The sequence below is a fragment of the Oppia nitens genome, unplaced genomic scaffold (genome assembly GCF_028296485.1).
Source record: "Oppia nitens isolate AA-2021 unplaced genomic scaffold, nextdenovo-longstitch-racon4-pilon3 scaffold12_pilon_pilon_pilon, whole genome shotgun sequence".
In the NCBI taxonomy this organism is placed as follows: Eukaryota; Metazoa; Arthropoda; class Arachnida; order Sarcoptiformes; family Oppiidae; genus Oppia; species Oppia nitens.
Window position 1 is genome coordinate 1419002 of NW_026533191.1, and position 21380 is coordinate 1440381.

Consider the following 21380-nt stretch of genomic DNA (forward strand, 5'->3'; position numbering starts at 1 on the left):
ATAATGTCAATAACACCGATAACACACGTTATATTTGATTTGGACGGCATTATCGTTGATTCAGTCAATTCAATCGTCAATATATTTGTCAATTATGCCCGAAATTACGGCAAAACACTGGATGAGGACATCCGGAGTAAGTGATTACCTACCTCTCCCTCCCCACCCCCACCCCCAGTAGCTTATGTATAGTATAGTAATTTTTTTAAGGCCATAATTTATGATTATCTAACTGTTTGTAATATATTAATACATATATAGAGGGTATACCAAATTTGACAAATTTTTCGGTATATTTTAATAAATTTTTGGACACAATTCACGGCCCGGCGGTCGACGACGGATCAGTCGATAGAGAAACTATAGTCAAGGAGATGATAGACGAGATTTACGAATCGCCTCAGCTGTCGCTCATACCGGGTGTCGACCGACTGGTTCAGCATTTGCGCCGACATAGGATACCGATGGCAGTGGCCACCGGCAACAACAGTCCAAATCTGGCCAAAATTGTTAGGAATTTAGGCGACTATTTTCGCCGTGGAGTGAATTTTGATCATCTGGTATGCGGTTGGGATGATCCCGATGTTAGCCGCAATAAACCGGCACCCGATGTCTACTTTGTTTGTGCTAAACGTTTCCAAACACAACCGCAAAGCTTGGATAACGTACTGATTGTTGAGGACTCGTTGACTGGTATTACCGGTGCTTTGGATACCGGTATGAAAACATTGTTGATTAACGATCGGAAAAATTGCGACTTTGATGCCGTCGCCAATAGGATTACATGTATTGTCGATAGTTTCGATGATTTTAGGCCCGAATCAGTAGGTCTACCCCCGTATGATGATTGAACTAATTAAATGATAATTTAGATTTGAATTTTATTTTAAATAAGTTTTTTTTTGGTATAATAAATAATATTATAGTTATTATTAATTTAGCATGATACTTTTATAATTAGTAATTAAATAATTATTTATTTAATCTAGAAGCTTTGAATGAATATGATATTATATCATTGATATATCTATAAAACTAAAATTAATTAAAAATATTTATTTTTTTAAAAAAATAAAAAATATTAAATTGTTTGCATTTGTTTGTGACTCGGAATAAATTATTATATTTTATGTTTTATTATTTTTATTTGTATCATTGAATTATTAAATATTATTTTTTCTAAAAATTATTTAATAGGTAATTTAAAACAGTCTTATAAATATGATATCAATGATAATTAGATTTTAATTTTATTTAAATAAGTTTTTTTGGTTTTATAAATAATATTATAATTATTAGTAATTTAGCATGATACTTTTCTAATTAGCAATTAAAAATTAAATAATCATTTATTTTATCAAGTAGCTTAATGTATATGTTTTGTATAAAATAAAATAAATTAAAAATATAATAATAATAATATTATTATTATTACAAATATAATGATTTTTTATCATTCAGTTACTCGCAATAAAAATTATTATATAATTTTTATGTTTTATTTATTTATTTAATTGAATTATTAAATATGTTTTAAAATTAATTAATTATGTATTTTAAAAGCGTCTAATAAAAATAAATTACTTTTAGTTGTTATGTTTACAAAAAAAACATGTTTTGTATAAATAAAAGTAAATATATATTATTTGTGTCAATATATGCACTGATATAATTTGAATTATGAGTTGTGGTAGTGATTGTGACAAAAATAAAATAATTACAACAAAAAAAAACAATTAACAGTAAATTACAAATTATATGATAGTTATTGTGATTTAGAAAATACTGTATTTATTTAATATAAATTTTGTTAATTATAAATCATATTATATATGAATTTTGTTTTGTTTTTTTTTAATTATTTTTAGACTTTATTAATATTATTTTTATTTATCAATATATAAGTACATTATGTAACAGAACACTAGAAATTTTTTTTATATATATATATAGTTTAAAAATATGTGTAAAAAATTAATATTTAATTATAAGATAATTAATTAATTAAAAAAACAAAATTGATATAAAGAAAATATTTTGATAAGTATATCATATTTTTTATGCTATATATATACTGTACTCAGTATATACAGTATAAGTATTTATTTGATAGATTTAAAGTATAATATGTCATCGGTAACAACACATGTGATATTTGATTTGGACGGCACATTGATTAACACAATGGACACAATGGCCAAACAAATTGCAATTTATGCCAATAGTTTCGGTAAAACTGTATCACCGGATCTAATAAGTAAGTTATATAACAATATATATAACAATATATATAACAATATATATATATATCAAAATATACTTATATTTAACAAAATAAAGTATTACAATATAAAGTATAACAATATATATATATATAATCAATTTGTCAATTTGAAAATATAAAAAAGTTAAAAATAATAATTAATAATAATTAATATATAACTATAAATTAAAATCTAAATAAATAATAATAATATATTGTTAAATATCAGTGATAAAAAAAATTAATTTATCATGATAACTTTTTCATTGAACAAAATTAACGTCATTCAATTAACCACATTTGAAAATTTGTATTTATATTTTAATTTTAACCAATATCTATTAATATAAATTATAATATATATATATATATATATTTGTAATTTTGATCACTGATATAAATTATATATAAATAACTTATTGTATATTATATGTATATAGTATATTATATATATATATTGTATATTATAGATATATATTGTATATTATATATATAACTTATTGTATATTATATATATAACTTATTGTATATTATATATATAACTTATTGTATATTATATTAATATAAAATTTATATTCATATATTAGATAATATTATCACATCACCAAACAGTCAACCATATTATAATGAATTTATGAATCAAATTCATGGTCCCGGAGCCCCCCGTATACCAGATCCTAATGAATTTGAAGAATCCATTTTAGACCAGACATACGAGTCGCCAGATTTAGCACTCATACCTGGAGTCAACCGACTTGTTCAGCATCTGTACAGACACAACATACCGATGGCCATAGCATCGGGCGGTATTGGACGTCATTATGAGTCGTTGTTGTTAAACAAAAATTTTGGCAATTATTTCGAGGAAGGCCTACATTTTAGTCACGTAGTTATGGGTTGGGACGATCCGGATGTTGTACGCAATAAACCCGCTCCGGATGTCTACTATGTTTGTGCTAAACGTTTCCGAACACAACCGCCGCTAAGCTATGATAACGTACTGATTGTTGAGGACTCGCTAATCGGTATTACCGGTGCATTGGCTACCGGTTTGATGAAAACATTGTTAGTTAACGACCAAAAACGGACTAACTTTAAGGGATTGACAGATAGGATCACATGTATTGCCAATAGTTTCGATGATTTTAGGCCCGAATCAGTAGGTCTACCCCCGTATTATGATTGAACTAAATGATAATTAGATTGAATTTTTTTTTTAATTTAAATAAGTTTTTTTAGCATGATACTTTTATATAATTAGCAATTAAAAAATTATAAATAATTATTTATTTAATCTAGAATCTTGAATGAATATGATTTATGTATAAAACTAAAATTAAAAACATTTTTTTAAAAATTAAAAAATACTTAAATTATGAATGATATCTAAATGAATAATTAGATTGAATTTTATTACAAATAATATTGTTTTAATATTATAAATAATATTATAGGTTATTATTAATTTAGCATGATACTTTTATATAATTAACAATTAAACTATTTAATAATAATTATTTATTTAATCCAAGTACCAAAAAAATATGTTTTGTAGAAAACTAAATATATATAAAATAAATAATATTATCAATTAATTATAAATCAATTCAAGTTTTTTTATAATTTATAAATAATTATTTTTTAAAAAATATTGTTTAACTTACAAATATAATAACTTAATAGGCATTTATTATATAAAATAATAATAATAATAAAAGTTTTATTTTTTGATAATTATGTTATAATTTTTTTAAGCAAATTTTATATATTAATAATTAATATTATTTTATAATAAAAAAATTAAAATTAAGTACATATTATTCAATATTTAAATATCCAAAATAAAATATTTTTTTTAAAAATATAGCCAATTTATATAAGTATATTTTTTATATTGTTTAGGGGGGGTAATTCACATATTACGATCGCACTTGATGGAGGTGGGTGGGGGTTCGGCAACAAAAAAAAATCTGATTTATTAGTTTAAAAAACTTTTTTTTTAAACATAGATAACTATCGTTGAGTATATCTAAAGATTTTTTTTGTTATCAAACTAAAACATGTTTAATGTTTAGTAATAATATAAATAATTATATATAATATTTCCAAATATTATGATATCTAAATATCTAAATTCAACAACAAATAAAACACATTACATACAGTATAACAAATTTTAAAGTACAGTATAATTATTACAGTACTAAATGATTATAAAATTCAATGCCATAATAATTATGAAGTTTTTCTATTTTTATTATTATTATTTGATTAATTTAACTATTAATTATATACAGTATTTTGTTTATAATAGACTGAATCATTTAAAAAAAATCTAATAATAATATTAACATTAATTTATTTAAATAAGTAAAATTGTAGTTGAAAGCAAATTTTTGCAAATATATATAAACATACAGTATATATTGTACAGTAGTTTAATCAAAGTTAGATAATCATAGATATATATTTTTTAAATCAAGATTTTATTTTTTTTAATATTGATATATAAATTGCCAAAAAATTGTTTATATAAAAAATAATTTACAGAGAAATTTTCTGTTTGTTTGTTATTTATTAATTTGTATTTTTCTAAAAAAAAAATATTAATAAATTGTGTAAATATTAATTAATAAAAATAATAATTAAATATTTATTGTAATAATTGAATATAAATCATAATATTAATTCTAAATATTAATTAAATATTAATTATAATAATAATTAAATATTAAATCTAAATAATAATTATAACAAATAAATATTAATTCTAAATAATAACTTTAATAATTAAATAATAATTTTAATAATTAAATAATAACTTTAATAATTAAATAATAACTTTAATAATTAAATAATAACTTTAATAATTAAATATTAAATCTAAATAATAATTATAATAATGTCAATAACACCGATAACACACGTTATATTTGATTTGGACGGTACTCTCGTTAACACAATTAATTCAGTCGGCTATGTGTTTGCCGATTATGCCCGAAGTTACGGCAAAACACTTGATGAGGACATCCGGAGTAAGTCAATTACCAATAACTAAATATATATATATATATATATATATATATTTAATATACTATTTTATTATAGATGGTATACCATCATTGAAAAGTATACCAATATTTTTCAATAAATTTTTGGACACAATTCACGGCCCGGCGGACAACGGTTTAGTCGACAGACAGACTGTAGTCCAAGAGCTGGTCGACAGGGTTTACGAATCGCCTGCACTGTCGCTCATACCGGGTGTCGACCGACTGGTCCGGCATTTGCGCCGACATAGGATACCGATGGCAGTGGCCACGGCCAACACCAGTCAAAACATGGCTAGACTTTCTGGCCAGTTTGGCCAATATTTTCGCCAGGGTATCAATTTTGAGCATATGGTAAGCGGTTGGGACGATCCGGATGTTAGGCGCCAGAAACCCGAACCCGATGTCTACTATGTTTGTGCCGGACGTTTCCAAACACAACCGCTAAGCTATGATAACGTACTGATTGTTGAGGACTCGTTGACTGGTATTACCGGTGCTTTGGCTACCGGTATGAAAACATTGTTGATTAACGACCGGAAAACTGTCAACTTTGATGCCGTTGCCAATAGGATTACATGTATTGCCGATAGTTTCGATGATTTTAGACCCGAATCAGTAGGTCTACCCCCGTATGATGATTGAACTAAAGGGTAATTTAGATTTGAATTTTATTTTAAATAACTTTTTTTCGCATGATAATTTTTTTTTATAATTAGCAATTTTAAAAAAAAAATTAAATACTTTTTTTATTTAATCTAGAAACTCTATGAATATGATTACTAAAACTAATTAAAAATATTTATTTTTTTTAAATTAAAAAATATTAAATTGTTTGCATTTGTTTGTGACTCGGATATCAATAATATATCAAACAATTTGTAAATAATAATAATAAATTAAATTTTATTTAATTAAAATATTTTTTATATATATATTTAAATTTATAAATAATATTAAGTTTTATGACTCTCTCCTGTATGATAATTAATAAAGCAATAATTAATTACTAAATAAATATGATATTATATTTATTATTATTATTATTATTATTAATCTTAAGACTCAAATAATTGTTTTCAGTAATTTAATAAATAATTTTATGAAATTGTTTGTTTTAATTTTTTTTATTAATAATTATTATTATGTTGTAATAATAATATAATAATATAATAATTATAAATTTAAAATTATAATCAATAATAAAAATATTATATATTCAGGTTTTTACAACATTTATATAATTTTTTTTTTAAATTTAATTAATTACTTGTATTAATGTTTTAATAATAACAATAATATTTTTCTGCACCTATCAATATACTAATTAAATTGTTTAGTATATAAATTTAAAATTACAACTAAAAAATAAAATTATATAAATAACAAAACAGGTGCTCACGTTTTTTTTTTAAAAAAATAAAAAATTTTATGTTGTCAATCAAATTAGGTGCATATTTTTTTTTGAAGGACAAACTAATTTAAACATCTAGTATTTAATATCTATATATATATATATATATATATATATATATATATATATATATATATATATAATTTATACAACAACAAAAATGTACTTGCCAATATCAAATTTTATTTTTACATTTAACATACATTGCACTTTACATAATCTATTATATATATATATAGGTATATATTATAAATTCTACAATATCTATAGTATAAAGTTATAATTTATTCAAAATATTTCGCAAAAATTTCCTTTTTTTTATAAAAACTACTAAATGAAAAAAAAATTGTATATCAGGTTATTGTAGTTATTGTTAAGGTCATTAGTTACACACACACTTACATACATACATACAAACACATACACACACATACATACACACACATACACATACATATACACACATACACACACATATACACACATACACACACATACATACACATACATACACATACACACACATACACACACATACACACATACACACACATACACACACATACACACACATACACACAAATACACACACATACACACACATACACACACATACACACACATACACACACATACACACACATACACACACATACACACACATACACACACATACACACACACATACACACACATACACACACATACACACACATACACACACATACACACACATACACACACATACACACACATACACACACATACACACACATACACACACATACACACACACATACACACACACACACACACACACACACACATACATACATATATATAACTAGTTATTGACATCACAGTAAACGCTTATATCATTATATTATTTAATATTATTCTGTAAATAGAAATTACATTTTTTATTTAAAAAAAATTGTTTACAGATTAACAAAAGTATTACAAAACTATATTATTATTTTTTTAAAATATATATATATATATATTAATATATAAAAACTGGTTAAACAAAATATATTATCATTAAATAACACTAATAATAGATTCACACAATCAGTATATATATATTGTAACATAGGTTATGTTGAATAATCATTATTTATCTGTCAATCTATTGAACTTAGTTGATGCTAAATAATTTAAAATTATTATTTTTTAAAAAGAAAAAATTTTCCATGATAATTTAAAATATATATATATATATATTATTGATATATAGTAGTAATAATTTTAAACATTTTGAATATATATTTATATATAGTCATCAATATTAAGTTAAAAAAAATTATTATTAAAAACTTAGAAACAATGCCACAAGTTAACGATAAACAAGGTAATTAATTTTATTTATTTATTTATAAAGTTTTATAAAAATTATTTTAATTATATTAATTCAATTTAAATAAGCTATTTTTAATTGTTTTTTCTAAAAAAATTAACTATAAAATACTACTGTAATAATTAATATTAATCTTTTAGAAATATAAGCTTTTAATCTTTTATAAAAATTTATTATTATTTTGTAGTTAAACTAAAAAAATATCTTATTTATAAATTATATCTTAAAATCATGATATAGTTAATCATATTTTTGTTTCTAAAAAAAATACAAATAATATTTATTAATTTTTAATTTGATAAAAAAAAGTACATTGATAAAAATATAAATAACTTTTTTCAAAAAAAAAAATAATACTTAATTGTTATCTATAACCTAATAAACAATTTTGTTTTTGTTTTCATACATTATAATTGAATAATATATCTTAATTAAAATATCTAATTGTTATTTTTTTTATTGATATAGAAATAGTTGGAAAAAACAATTTAATTAACAATTGCGACAAAAAACTGCGATACTATCCGTGCAAATATCCCGTTCCCAAGTTTACGACAGCCTTCCTATTCAGCCGATGTCCGATCGACATCACACACGAACATCTGCTCAGGCAATGGGCAGACAAACAGTTTAGGGGAAGTCAGATATCGGCCAAAATCTACGGGAAACTGGAATCGGTATCGTTGATGCCGGCATTCATACTGCCCTACTGTCCCCGTGTGGATAAATACTATACTATGGTACAGATGTTTATGTATTTTTTCATACTCGATGATCACAACGAAGAAGATTGGGGTCAGGCTATCGATTTGGTCAGTTGTCGCCGGGTATGGGGTCAAGTGATGGCACTGTTAAGGTCAATCGGTACTGGCCGATCGGCCGGGTATTACGACCAATTTCGGTCGTACGTTAGGAGCGGTTACGAAATATTTTACGAGATTTACAGATCGTATAATTCGGATCAATGGTTACGGTTTGTTCAGGTATGGGATGACTACTGTGCCGGCAATGTCGAGGAACGGCAACTGTTTGACGATAGGCACGGATCGCCAGTTACGTTGAATGAAATACTTGAAGTAAGTGTTGATTTATTTAATAAAATTTTTTTTTTATTTAATTAATTAATTATTTTTTAAAATTATATAAATATATTTTTTTAAATTATATAAATATATTTTTTTAAATTATATAAATATATATTTTTTTAAATTATATAAATATATATTTTTTAAAATTATATAAATATATATTTTTTAAATTATATAAATATATATTTTTTTAAATTATATAAATATATATTTTTTTAAATTATATAAATATATATTTTTTTAAATTATATAAATATATATTTTTTTAAATTATATAAATATATATTTTTTTAAATTATATAAATATATATTTTTTTAAATTATATAAATATATTTTTTCAAATTATTTAAATTTATTTTTTAATATTTTGGTTAGTTAGTGTGTGTGTGTTTTAAAAATATAGTAATAAAATATTTTTTTAAACTTTTTTATTATTGATATTTCTATAGTAATGTTACATGGTAATTTTTGTTTAGTTTATTAAACGCTACCTTAAATTATTTTTAATATAGCAATTAATATGAATTATTTCATAAATTTAAAATTTAAAAAACAACAATTTATTTTATCTAATTTATCTATAAAAATAGTTATAGTTATAGTTATATTTTAATGGATAATTATTTAGTCACAGTTTAAAAGTATATCAATAAAATAGTAATAAATAATTTACTAATTAGACATTTATAAATATTTATATCTAATTAGATATATTAAGTACAAAAATATAATTAATATTTTAAGTTAATATATAAAACTTTAATAAAAATATATTTAATTAATTTAATTTAATTAATTTAATTAATAGATACGTAAAAAAGCTGCCGGTGTTCGCACTTGTTTTGTTGTATTAGAGTACTTACACGACTATGTATTACCCGAAACCGATTGGCTCGACCCACGGCTACAACAGCTTATGGATCTAACTGTTTTGCATATACTCTATGTTAATGATTTGTTTTCGTTTAACAAAGAGTTGGTATCAGTGGGCAAACTGTTGGCCAAATTGTCAACCGATGGTACCAATGGTTTAGATTTAGTGGATATCAATGATATCGACGAGTCGACTATTTTGCGACATATGTATAGCAATACAGTTGCGGTGACGGCAGTTAACGAGGGCTGTAGTATTCAAGAGGCTATGCAAACAATCATTGATAAAGTGATTGAATGCGAATTGGATATCATTAGGATTGCCAAACAATGGATAAGTCCGGTATCGGGTCATCAACAACAACAAGAGTCCCGTTCCTGTCCCGTAGATCCAGTGCCCTGTTGTTGGCAAACCAAATCGTTTATACTATCGCTGATAGCCCAGTGTTCGGGTAATTATAAGTCAAATACGGTAACCGATCGCTATATGGTTGTCGGCAGCACTAAAACCATTGGCCAACACTTGACTTGGGATTGAAATTAATTATTTGCAACAACAAAAAATAATTGCAATAATTTATAAATATTAATTTAGTTAATAAATAAAATATACTGTATATTATATATATATATATACATCAATCATTATTATTTTATTTGTTTAATACAATATATTATAATATGTTTAATTTTTTTTATAAAAAATTATTACATTGCAATTTGATTTAATAATAATAATAATATATAATATAATATAAACTAATAAATTTTATTATTAGACTATATTATAACTATATTTTTTATAAATATTTTAATTATATATATACATATATATAAATTATTTTTGATTTTAGGTATCATTGACACATACTGTACACACACACACACACACACCAAAAAAATCATTTATTATTTTTTATTTAATAATAAWAATAATATWTAATATAATATAAACTAATAAATTTTATTATTAGTTTATATTATAACTATATTTTTTTATAACTTTTAATATATTTTTCGGACAAATAACTGGTTCATGTAATAATAATAATTAATATAATATTATTGTAAATATTAATTATATTTAATAAATTTAATTTTCTTATATTAAATTAATTAAATTATATTATCTATAGTAGCAATCAGTAATATTATAAACATTAAGTTATAATTTTATTTTTTATTTTTTTAAATTATAAATTCTATTTTAAACAATTTAAAAACAATAATAAAATAAACTAGTTTAATTTTAATAATGCAAAAAAAAATAATTATAAATACAATACTAATTTTTATAAAAATAAATAAATAATGTACTAGTTTATTTTGTAAATTAATAATAATTTTTAATTACTAAATAAAATAAATTTATATAAAAAAATTATAAAATTATTTTTTAAAAAGTAAACTAGTTAACTTAAACATAAATTTTTTTTTTAAAAATATTCTAAACTTAATTATTATATTCTAATTACAAGTAGAATAAAAATCAATATATTATTTAGTACATCATACATATAAAAAAAATATCATAAATTACGTCTATATATAATAAAAATATAATACGCTTGCGCTACGTACATTTAAAAATAAAACAGTTTGATTATATTCAAAACCAAAACAATAATGGTCAGCCATTAAAACAATGTAAGTGTATGTAGTGTATATGCGCACAATATTAGTGTTTAATGTTTAGATGGGGGGGCGGAGTTTAAAAATTTTTTTTATTATTATTATACACACACTATTTTATTTGTATGTATACACACACACACAGTATTAAGTGTAATCTATGCTAAAAAAATCTATGTCTATGCTTGTGATGCTTCTACTAATATTTGTGTTTTGGTTTTGAATATAATCTATATTTACTACAGTATTACACACTCTGTATATACTGTAGTAATGTATTAATAAAATGATTGACTCATTGAATACATTGAAAAACATTGAACACTACTATCACTACCACTACTACTGCTATCGACAACAACAACAACAACAACAACAATACCAACGATAAGATTGGGTTAAACCTCTTCAGCAAAACAATCAATCAATCAATCAATTGTCTGATTATTACCACTACTTTGTGAATCGGGTGTAGTGACCAAAACAAACAACCAATCAAATTATGGCCGACGCCGAAGCCAAAGGACAACAATATTTAGCCGAAGCCCAGAAAAAACTTCGGTCTTCGCAGGGATTCTTCGGCGGTCTACTCGGGTTTGTATATTATTTTCAAATTTTTTTCTTAACCGCCGCTGCTGACCACCAATTGATTGATTGATTGATTTGATTGAAAACAAATCATTAATATTTATTCGGGTGACTAATCTGTTTGTTTTGTTTTGGTTTTTTTTTTGGTGACCAAAGCGGCGGTTCCCGTCAGGACGAAGCTATTGAACTGTATGTGAGAGCGGCCAACAGTTTCAAGATGGCCAAGAAGTGGAACGGTATGGACACGACTACTACTACTCCTACTGATCCTAATTTGATTTGAATACTAACTGTTTGTTTTTTATATATCCATTTCTCTCTCTGTCTCTCWCTCTGTCTCTCTCTCTCTCTTCTCTCTCTCTCTCTCTCTCTCTCTCTCTCTCTCTCTCTCTCTCTCTCTCTCTCTCTCTCTCTCTCTCTCTCTCTCTCTCTCTCTCTCTCTCTCTCTCTCTCTCTCTCTCTCTCTCTCTCTCTCTCTCTCTCTCTCTCTCTCTCTCTCTCTCTCTCTSTCTCTCTCTCTCTCTCTCTCTGTCTCTCTCTGTTTMTCTCTTTCTCTCTGTTTATATCTCTTTCTCTCTCTGTTTATCTCTCTCTCTCTCTCTCTCTCTCTCTGTTTATCTCTGTCTCTCTCTGTCCTCCCGCCGACAACCACTGACCATCTCAATGATGGACCACCCGATTGATTGGTTGGTTATCTTTCATCTCTCCGGTAATTCACAAACACACACACACACACAGCGGCCGGCAGTGCATTCTGCGAGGCGGCTGTCCTGCACTTGAAGAGCGGCAACAAACACGACTCTGGTTCGGCCTTTGTCGACGCCGGGAATTGTTTCAAAAAGGCCGACCCCCAGGAAGCGGTCAACTGTATTATGAAAGCCATCGAAATCTATACGGATATGGGCCGGTTTACTATTGCGGCCAAACACCATATGACTGTTGCGGAAATCTACGAAACCGAGTGCGTGGACATTGAAAAAGCGTTGACACACTACGAACAGGCGGCCGATTACTATAAGGGCGAAGAATCCAATACTAGCGCCAACCGATGTCTGTTGATTGTTGCCCGATATGCTGCCCAACTGGAACAGTACCAAAAGGTTGTTCACGTGGTGCTCCCGTGACCCGTGATATTGTTGTTTTACCGATAACTTACCGATAATTATTTCTATATATACAGGCAATCGATATCTACGAATCGGTAGCCAATTCATCGATTGAGTCGCCACTGTTGAAGTATGCGGCCAAAGATTATTACTTTCGGGCGGCGCTGTGTCACATGTGTATCGATTCGTTGAACGCTCAGATGGCCGTCAAAAAGTACGAAGAAATGTATCCGCAGTTTACCGACGCCCGGGAATGTAAACTAATTAAACAGTTGTTGGAAAAGCTCGAAGAGGCCGATGTGGACGGCTTTACGGCTGTCATACAGGACTACGACTCGATTTCACGACTGGATCAATGGTTTACAGCCATACTATTGAAAGTTAAGAAGCAAATAGAGTCAGATTCGGATATGAAATAATAATAAGAGATCCAAACCGTGTGTGTGTCTATGTGTCGGATCTCATATCAAAAGTAGATTAAAATATATATATAATTATATATATATATATATATATACATATATTTAAAATTAATGACCAGATTTAAGACAGAAAAGTATATAGATATATAATAACTATTATTATTATTTAATTATTATTTTGATTTTTTTTTTTTTAATTACAATTATTATGATTGTGTAGTAATGTTTGTTTTTTTTATTTCAAAAAAAATACTACTAATTGATTGAGTGATTTACAACATATGTTTTTTTTGGTGACAATTTTTTTTTCAATTAGATTTGAAATGTTTGGTTATGTTGATCACCTATTATGAGATCTCATTGTAAGACTATATACCACCCCCTTTGGTATCCCCCCTATGGGTTTTTTCATCAATGAGATCTCAGATTTATTTAGTTAATAATAATAATAGTGATCGATATAACCGATTATTATTATTATTATTATTATTGATACAGATTTAATCATTAAAAACATTAAAAGACAAATTTAGTTTAATTACTACACAATTTATAAATAATGTAATTTTTTTAAGTAATTTTTTTTTATATATTTATAATTATATGTTGATATTATTATTATTTATTTTTGTTGTTAATTTGTTAAGTGATTTTCAATAATAACAACAAATTAAATTGATTATTTTAAAAGTTTAAATTAATTTTTTGTTCCGATTATTTACCGGGTAATATTTGTTATGATTTATCGGTAAATTACGGTAATGTTTGTTTTCGGGTACAAATAAGTTACCAGTATCAATCTACTATAAAAAAATAATTACCGCGGTAGATTTCTGTATATTTACATAAATGTTTTAAACACAAATAATTTTTTTTTAAATAATTTGCTAAACATTCCAGTTATGTTTTGAGATTTAAAAAAAAACATTACATAACTATTTAATTATTAATTTTAACAAATTATTTAAAATTTTTATTTGATTGAAATGTTTAATATATTTTTTCAAAACTTTATTATTAGCTTATAATTGTTAGATAGTGTTAATAATTATTATATAATATTATTTGATTGATTGACTATTAATTGGAGGATAATAATTATTGATATATTATGCATAATAAGCATATTTAATATTTTGAAAAAAATTATATCTATATTATTTTATTTTTTGTTATAAAATTATATTTTTAAAAAAATTTACATATCGTTTTTATTTTTAAGGTTAAAAAAACAATTATAATTGTTTAATTTAAATTATTATTTACAGTAATCTACACTCAAATTATTATTATTATTACTGTAATTAAACTTGGTAAAATTTATAAACATATTGTACTTATATAATACACTAATATAATTAATAATATATATATATACATATACTGTAACTTTAAATACAGTATAACATAAATATAAAAATATTTATTATTATTATTATACTGTATTAATAATTCTGTAATTATAAATCACTATAATATATATATATATTAATATATAACTAAATTATAGTTTTAAAAAAACTGTTGTTGTAAACTAATGTCATATAATAATATATTATATAATAATATGTTATAAATATTAGTATTGATTTATTAAAAACTAATAACACATATTTATTAATTATAATATGATAAATACATTTACAACAACAAAATGGTTGCATAAGCCGGGAATTTAGTAATAAATATAATAATAATTACATTATTATTATTATTATTATATATAAAAATTAATATCAGTACAAATGTTATTGATATTATTACATTATATTTATGTAAAATATATTAACTTATGTAAAACATTATATTTAAAAAATTATATAACAAATATTATTATTATTAAAAATATATGTCTATTTAAATGTTATGCGTAAACTTATATATATATTTTATTAATAGGTTTTTTAAAAAAAATTAATTAATTATAATTATCAAAATTATAATTTTTATTTATCATTGATTAATTCAATTTGTTTTTAAAAAAATTGTTTAAATAATTATGTTTGTTTTGTTTAAATTAATTAATAAACAACAAAAAATTTATAATTTAAATATATTTTTTTAGAGACACTTTTTTATAGTAAAAAAATTTGATATTTATTTAAATTAATTTTAGTTTACCTGTAATACCTAAATAATAATTTGTATAATACATATACAGTATTATTATTATTATAAATATCAATGAGTTTTCATTGTTATACATATGATATATAAAAAAAATTATATTATTAATATATTATACGGTATTTTTTTAATAATTATTATTTTATTTAAATTATTTACTAATTAAATATTTAATTTTTCATTGAATAAAATTATAAAAAATATTATAATCATTATTATTATTATTATGAAAAGCTATTCATTTGAAACAAAATGTTTCTCTAATAAAAATAAAAAATAAAATACAATTTCGTGTCAAAACTATTATTAAAAATTTAATATAAATTAAATAATCAAAAAAAATTTTAATAAAACATTACATTTCATTGATTTTTGTTTTCATTTTGTTGAACAGTAAGTGAATAAATGCATAAATATTTTTTAAAAAAAAATAATATCTAAAACATCATTACTATTAATGATTAAATAAAAACAATATTTTTTTATTCATAGTCATGTTATTTTGTCGTTATTTTATAGTTAATATATATATACTAAACAAAAGTCATTTTATTATTATTATTATTATTATTATATTATAATAATAATAATTGTAATTATTATTAAAGTAAATATTATTTTTTTTTAAAATTAAAAATATAATAAATACGTAGATAATTTTAATTTAGAAAATATCTATCACCTATATTGTAGTAGTTATATAATAATAGTTATAATAATAATTATTAATAAATATTATAATAATATCAATAATGTAGTATTAAATTATTAAATATATATATATATCTATATAATATATAGGAGCATATTATACACACACACACAAAATTGCTATAATATAATTAAATTAAATATCATATACAGTATATATTTAATTGATATTATATCCTGAATATTGTAATTAAAAAAAATTAATTAGAAAATAATTAGCATAATTAACAGGAAAACAACAACAAAAAAATAATACATAATTAATAACAAACATAACATATCTAAAAAACTTGTAGTAAAAACATATCTCTCTCTCTCTCTCTCTCTCTCTCTCTCTCAAATCACCCGTTCCCTCTCTCCCCCACCCCACCCCMCCCCCACCCGATCACCATCTAATTGGACAGGTGGTCATGTTTGACCAGATCGTATTTGTCGTCCGATTTGTTTTTGTTGTTTTTAAGCGTATCCTTCAAGTCGTTGATTATGATACGCGGCGCCGGAAATCTCGGTATTGAATTATTGCCGCCACCACCGCTGCCGCCGTTTTTGTTGGCCGACATTGTTGTGGTAAACGGCGACGACGACGACAACTGTCGGCGCCTGCGTCTATTGCACAAGGCTACCAGTGCCATGATTACCAACAGTAGCGGCAATATAATGGCCAAAATGGCCATTACGTAAGCGGCAAAACGTAGCCACCAGTAGCGCCTGTGATAGACCGGTCGGTTTTGATTGTCACTGTCGTTATCATCGCTGCCGTCCGGGAATATCCACCAAATAATTGTTGTCTTTTCGGTAGTTTCTTGCGGTTTCGGCACCGATAGGGCCGGCGGCTGCGGCGGTTGACAACTGGATTTAAAGTGTACCAAATTGGTGTCGCACTGACACGTTTTGTTGGCCATCTGGTTGTTGTCGTCCCGTTTTCCGGTACAAACCGTATTGGCGTCAATGGCCTGACATTGGGCGTCCTGAGCGCACGTTTCGTTCAACATTTTCGGTGCCAAACATTGCCATTCGCCGTAGTCCGGGTCCATTACCTGTGCGTACTGTACGCCCAGCAAGTAGTCCATACGGCACTGGCATACAGTTCCCAAATCGTTGTCGTCACCAATGTCTTCACTGTTTCTCTCAGTGCGCATACAAAACATATTTTCTCCACAATCCGAGTCCGTTATACAACTGGCGTCAATGGGTTGACCTGTTTTTTTTGTGGGGATCAAATCAAATGCTTAGGAAACAGGTGTCTGAATAGGTATACATACCGGGGAAGCGTTTGAGATAACTGAAACCGTAGGCCGTTTCGACCACCAAATCGGTGTGTCCGTTATCCGGCGTAATATAGGCATCGCTAGCACCGCAAGTGATCCTCATCTCTCTGAAACCATTACTGGCCATACGATAGGTCGTATAGAAGACATCGACTTCGACAGCCGACCAACAATACTGACGACTCGTAGCACAGGTACCGTTATCTTTGCGCAGTCGACCTAACGGTGTCGACCATTCGAACAACGGCTGGTTAATCTGTGGACCGGTAGATGTTGTCCACTCAACAGTTTCGCCCCTATCGTTACATAATCGTACCAAACATTCCAGCCGTTGAAATCTACCGTTCCTCGAGGACAGGAACGATGGCTTAACATCAGTACATAGATGCAGATTTTGGGTGCGCTGGGCTATGAAACTGGATGTAGTGGGTGTCGGTGTCGGTGCCGTACTACTGGGGTTAGTAGTAGTCGTAGTACTACTACTAGTAGTAGTAGTAGTAGTCGATGATACCGTATCGGTATCGGAATCGACGGTAGCTGTAGTCAATCTACCGGTGCCGGCAATAGTAGACAATAGTAGTGGTAGTAGACAAACAAATCGGTACATATTTTTTTCATACACACTCACGAAAAATAATTAAATTAATTAGTTATTTATTAAACTTTTTTTTGTTGTTTTAATATCGCATATAATTTTTATTAACACAAAAAAAGTTTAGACACACACTCTCTCTCTCTCTAACTTTCTCTCACTATATGAATGTTTTATAATAATAATTGCCAATAAAATTGCTATTGTGTTGTAAGCTATGAAAATATATATTTTTTATTTTAATTATTATTATTATTAGTAGTAGTAGTAGTATTAGTATTTCAAACTAACATTAAATATGTTGTATTAATAATGAATAGGTATGTAATAGTCACCGGATTCAATGATTTGTAATAATAATAATAATAATAAATAATAATTGAATATTTCTTTTTTAATTTTATTGTACTCTCATATTATAATGATATGTATAAGTAATTCAATAGATAGACACACAAAAAAATAATAATTAAAGTAAACACTCAGTATAGCAAACTATTTTATATATATATATATATATACCTTAAATATCACTTAAATAAAAGTTATAATATTTTTTTTGTATCTAAAATAATTTTTTTCTATCTATCTCTAATTTTTAAAAACAATATAATTTGTTTAGTATTATAATCTACAGTATATATATATTTGATATAATATAATGATAAAAAAAATATTCACAAATAAATATAATAATAGCAAAAATTTTTATTATTTTTTTTTTGTTACAACAATTATAATACCAATAAAATATTAGCTGGATTTTGGCCAAATAATTTTGCTGTTACTAATTATATAATTATAAATAGATATATATATAAAGTTATATTTTTTGTTTTTTTTTTAAATTTTACACTAAAAGAGTATTCACTGTATATTAATATAGAGTACAGTAGTATACAGTATATTATAATATATATAATGAGATTTCTTTATAATGTATTTATTAATAATTATTATTTATTTTATTTTTATATAGTCATCATTGAAAACAATATTTTTTTTGTAGCTATGTTTTAGGATTTTTTATATTTTTTCGTTAAAATCTATATTTTATATATTTTCTAGTCTACTATAATATATATATATATATTTGTTAGTATACCTTATTCCCTGATATCTAATAGTAATACAATTATTATTATTATTATTATTATTATTAAATATAAAAATTATTATTTACTATTAAATGCATTGTCACGAAATCTAATAAATACTTTAGTAGTTTATATGTCATGTTATTTAGCAGTACATGTATATAACAAAATAAAACAACAAAAAGTTTATTTTATAAAACAATATTTAACTATTAAATTAGTTGATCTAAACAATAACAACAACACAAACAAATTGTCAAAATTATATATTTTGAAATAAAAATGTCTATAATTTAGATAATTATATGTCAATTATATTTTTCAAAATTATATGAAAGAATATTACAGAATATTTTTGTTGTTATAATGTATTTAAAAATGTTTAATAAATTTATAATAGTTTTATTTTTTTATTATTATTTTTATTAATATACATATATATATCAAATACCATATCAAATAATTATCATATTTGAATTACCACACAATCAGTTATGAAAGTATTATTATTAAAAAATTAATTTAAATTAACAAAAAAATGTAAATTAAATAATTTGATACTTTATGTATTATTATTATTAACAAAATATCGTATACTAAATCTATAATATAAAATAAAATTAATTTAAAATATACATAATTAAAATGAACATATAATATAATATAATAAATATATTATAATGATTTTAAATTAATTAGATAATTATGTAATGATAAATAATCAAAATTAAATAGTTAAATAATAATAATAATAATTAAAATAATCGACTATTTGATTTACTATAAAATACATTACTATTGATAAATTAATAAACATGAATATAATTATTGTTTTTTTTATAAAATAACAAAAAAAATATTTAATAAAATTAATTTTTTTTATATAATAATTGCAAAATTAAATTTATAAATAATATGACAAAAATAAATATAATTAAATACAATATTTATAGATAATAATAATAATAATAATAATAATGATAATTAATTGATGAGACAATCAATTTTATTTTATTTTTAAGATAATATACTTATTTATAAACTGTACTTTCACTTAATAATCATTAACCCATTAATTACAAACAAATTTAATTTAATAATAATAATAATAATAATATATCACAATTTTATCGTCTATTTAGTTATAATTTATAAATACATATTTAATTATATATATCTTATAATAAGTTGTCTATCATTGTGTTTGTATACTTAAAACTTACTGTAATTTGCAATTTGTTTTTATAAATGTGTATTATTTGTATGTCAACAAAATTATTTGTTTTTTAAATTATTTAATATTATTATACAAATAATAAAAACTTTGTGTCAAATATTATTATTATTGACAATATATATATACACACAAATTAAAGTTGTTTTTTAAAATTAATGTTTTATACAATTTACAATACAATATAATATATATTATAAAATACAAAATATAGATTTGTGTTATCAAAAAAAAAAAAATTATGAAAAAAATAAAACAAAACTTTTTTTTTTATTAAATTAAAATTTTAAACTATAGTCTACTAATATAACTTGTAATATATAATACTTAATTTAATTTATTGGTAAAAAATTAATTTAAGATTAAATATCAAAAATCTAAAAACAAGATTAATATATAAAAAAAATAAATTTATTTTTATTTTATTTAAATACAAAAAAACATAATTTTATATTTGTGAGAAAAAATTGTTTAAAACAATTCAAAAAAATATGACAAAAAAATAGTATTTTCATAAAAAAAACTACCCCGGTACTACTAATAATAAAACAATAAAT

The 21380-nt window shown here is 23.8% G+C and overlaps 6 protein-coding genes across 6 annotated transcripts; 5 read left to right on the plus strand and 1 right to left on the minus strand.

Moving 5' to 3' along the window:
• The first annotated feature begins 3 nt into the window (after nucleotides 1-3).
• LOC128957028 (pseudouridine-5'-phosphatase-like) lies at nucleotides 4-851 on the plus strand. The gene is made up of 2 exons (XM_054302747.1): nucleotides 4-136; nucleotides 262-851. The coding sequence occupies exons 1-2, from the start codon at nucleotides 4-6 to the stop codon at nucleotides 849-851; spliced, it is 723 nt and encodes a 240-aa protein (XP_054158722.1).
• A 1268-nt stretch (nucleotides 852-2119) lies between these two features.
• LOC128955657 (pseudouridine-5'-phosphatase-like) lies at nucleotides 2120-3566 on the plus strand. Its single transcript, XM_054301333.1, has 2 exons — nucleotides 2120-2257; nucleotides 2851-3566. The coding sequence occupies exons 1-2, from the start codon at nucleotides 2128-2130 to the stop codon at nucleotides 3447-3449; spliced, it is 729 nt and encodes a 242-aa protein (XP_054157308.1). The 5' UTR covers nucleotides 2120-2127; the 3' UTR covers nucleotides 3450-3566.
• Nucleotides 3567-5165: 1599 nt separating this feature from the next.
• LOC128957039 (pseudouridine-5'-phosphatase-like) lies at nucleotides 5166-5958 on the plus strand. Its single transcript, XM_054302759.1, has 2 exons — nucleotides 5166-5298; nucleotides 5372-5958. The coding sequence occupies exons 1-2, from the start codon at nucleotides 5166-5168 to the stop codon at nucleotides 5956-5958; spliced, it is 720 nt and encodes a 239-aa protein (XP_054158734.1).
• A 2095-nt stretch (nucleotides 5959-8053) lies between these two features.
• Nucleotides 8054-10584, plus strand: LOC128957049 (uncharacterized). The gene is made up of 3 exons (XM_054302769.1): nucleotides 8054-8078; nucleotides 8553-9160; nucleotides 9982-10584. The coding sequence occupies exons 1-3, from the start codon at nucleotides 8054-8056 to the stop codon at nucleotides 10582-10584; spliced, it is 1236 nt and encodes a 411-aa protein (XP_054158744.1).
• A 1406-nt stretch (nucleotides 10585-11990) lies between these two features.
• On the plus strand, nucleotides 11991-13879 carry LOC128957356 (alpha-soluble NSF attachment protein-like). The gene is made up of 4 exons (XM_054303104.1): nucleotides 11991-12272; nucleotides 12423-12502; nucleotides 13005-13366; nucleotides 13447-13879. Exons 1-4 carry the CDS (start codon nucleotides 12181-12183, stop codon nucleotides 13789-13791), a joined length of 879 nt encoding a protein of 292 aa, XP_054159079.1. The 5' UTR covers nucleotides 11991-12180; the 3' UTR covers nucleotides 13792-13879.
• A 3127-nt stretch (nucleotides 13880-17006) lies between these two features.
• On the minus strand, nucleotides 17007-18696 carry LOC128955140 (uncharacterized). The gene is made up of 2 exons (XM_054300784.1): nucleotides 17895-18696; nucleotides 17007-17830 (listed from the first exon to the last, which is right to left on the minus strand). Exons 1-2 carry the CDS (start codon nucleotides 18505-18507, stop codon nucleotides 17025-17027), a joined length of 1419 nt encoding a protein of 472 aa, XP_054156759.1. The 5' UTR covers nucleotides 18508-18696; the 3' UTR covers nucleotides 17007-17024.
• Nucleotides 18697-21380: the final 2684 nt, after the last annotated feature.

Coding starts and splice junctions, on each gene's coding strand:
- LOC128957028 (XM_054302747.1), top strand. CDS start 4: ATGTCAATAACACCGATAACACACGTTATATTTGATTTGGACGGCATT. Junction 137..261: donor ACTGGATGAGGACATCCGGA/GTAAGTGATTAC, acceptor ATACATATATAG/AGGGTATACCAAATTTGACA.
- LOC128955657 (XM_054301333.1), top strand. CDS start 2,128: ATGTCATCGGTAACAACACATGTGATATTTGATTTGGACGGCACATTG. Junction 2,258..2,850: donor TGTATCACCGGATCTAATAA/GTAAGTTATATA, acceptor TTCATATATTAG/ATAATATTATCACATCACCA.
- LOC128957039 (XM_054302759.1), top strand. CDS start 5,166: ATGTCAATAACACCGATAACACACGTTATATTTGATTTGGACGGTACT. Junction 5,299..5,371: donor ACTTGATGAGGACATCCGGA/GTAAGTCAATTA, acceptor ATTTTATTATAG/ATGGTATACCATCATTGAAA.
- LOC128957049 (XM_054302769.1), top strand. CDS start 8,054: ATGCCACAAGTTAACGATAAACAAG. Junction 8,079..8,552: donor ACAAGTTAACGATAAACAAG/GTAATTAATTTT, acceptor TTATTGATATAG/AAATAGTTGGAAAAAACAAT. Junction 9,161..9,981: donor CGTTGAATGAAATACTTGAA/GTAAGTGTTGAT, acceptor TTTAATTAATAG/ATACGTAAAAAAGCTGCCGG.
- LOC128957356 (XM_054303104.1), top strand. CDS start 12,181: ATGGCCGACGCCGAAGCCAAAGGACAACAATATTTAGCCGAAGCCCAG. Junction 12,273..12,422: donor TTCTTCGGCGGTCTACTCGG/GTTTGTATATTA, acceptor TGGTGACCAAAG/CGGCGGTTCCCGTCAGGACG. Junction 13,367..13,446: donor AACTGGAACAGTACCAAAAG/GTTGTTCACGTG, acceptor CTATATATACAG/GCAATCGATATCTACGAATC.
- LOC128955140 (XM_054300784.1), bottom strand. CDS start 18,507: ATGTACCGATTTGTTTGTCTACTACCACTACTATTGTCTACTATTGCC. Junction 17,831..17,894: donor TTATCTCAAACGCTTCCCCG/GTATGTATACCT, acceptor CAAAAAAAACAG/GTCAACCCATTGACGCCAGT.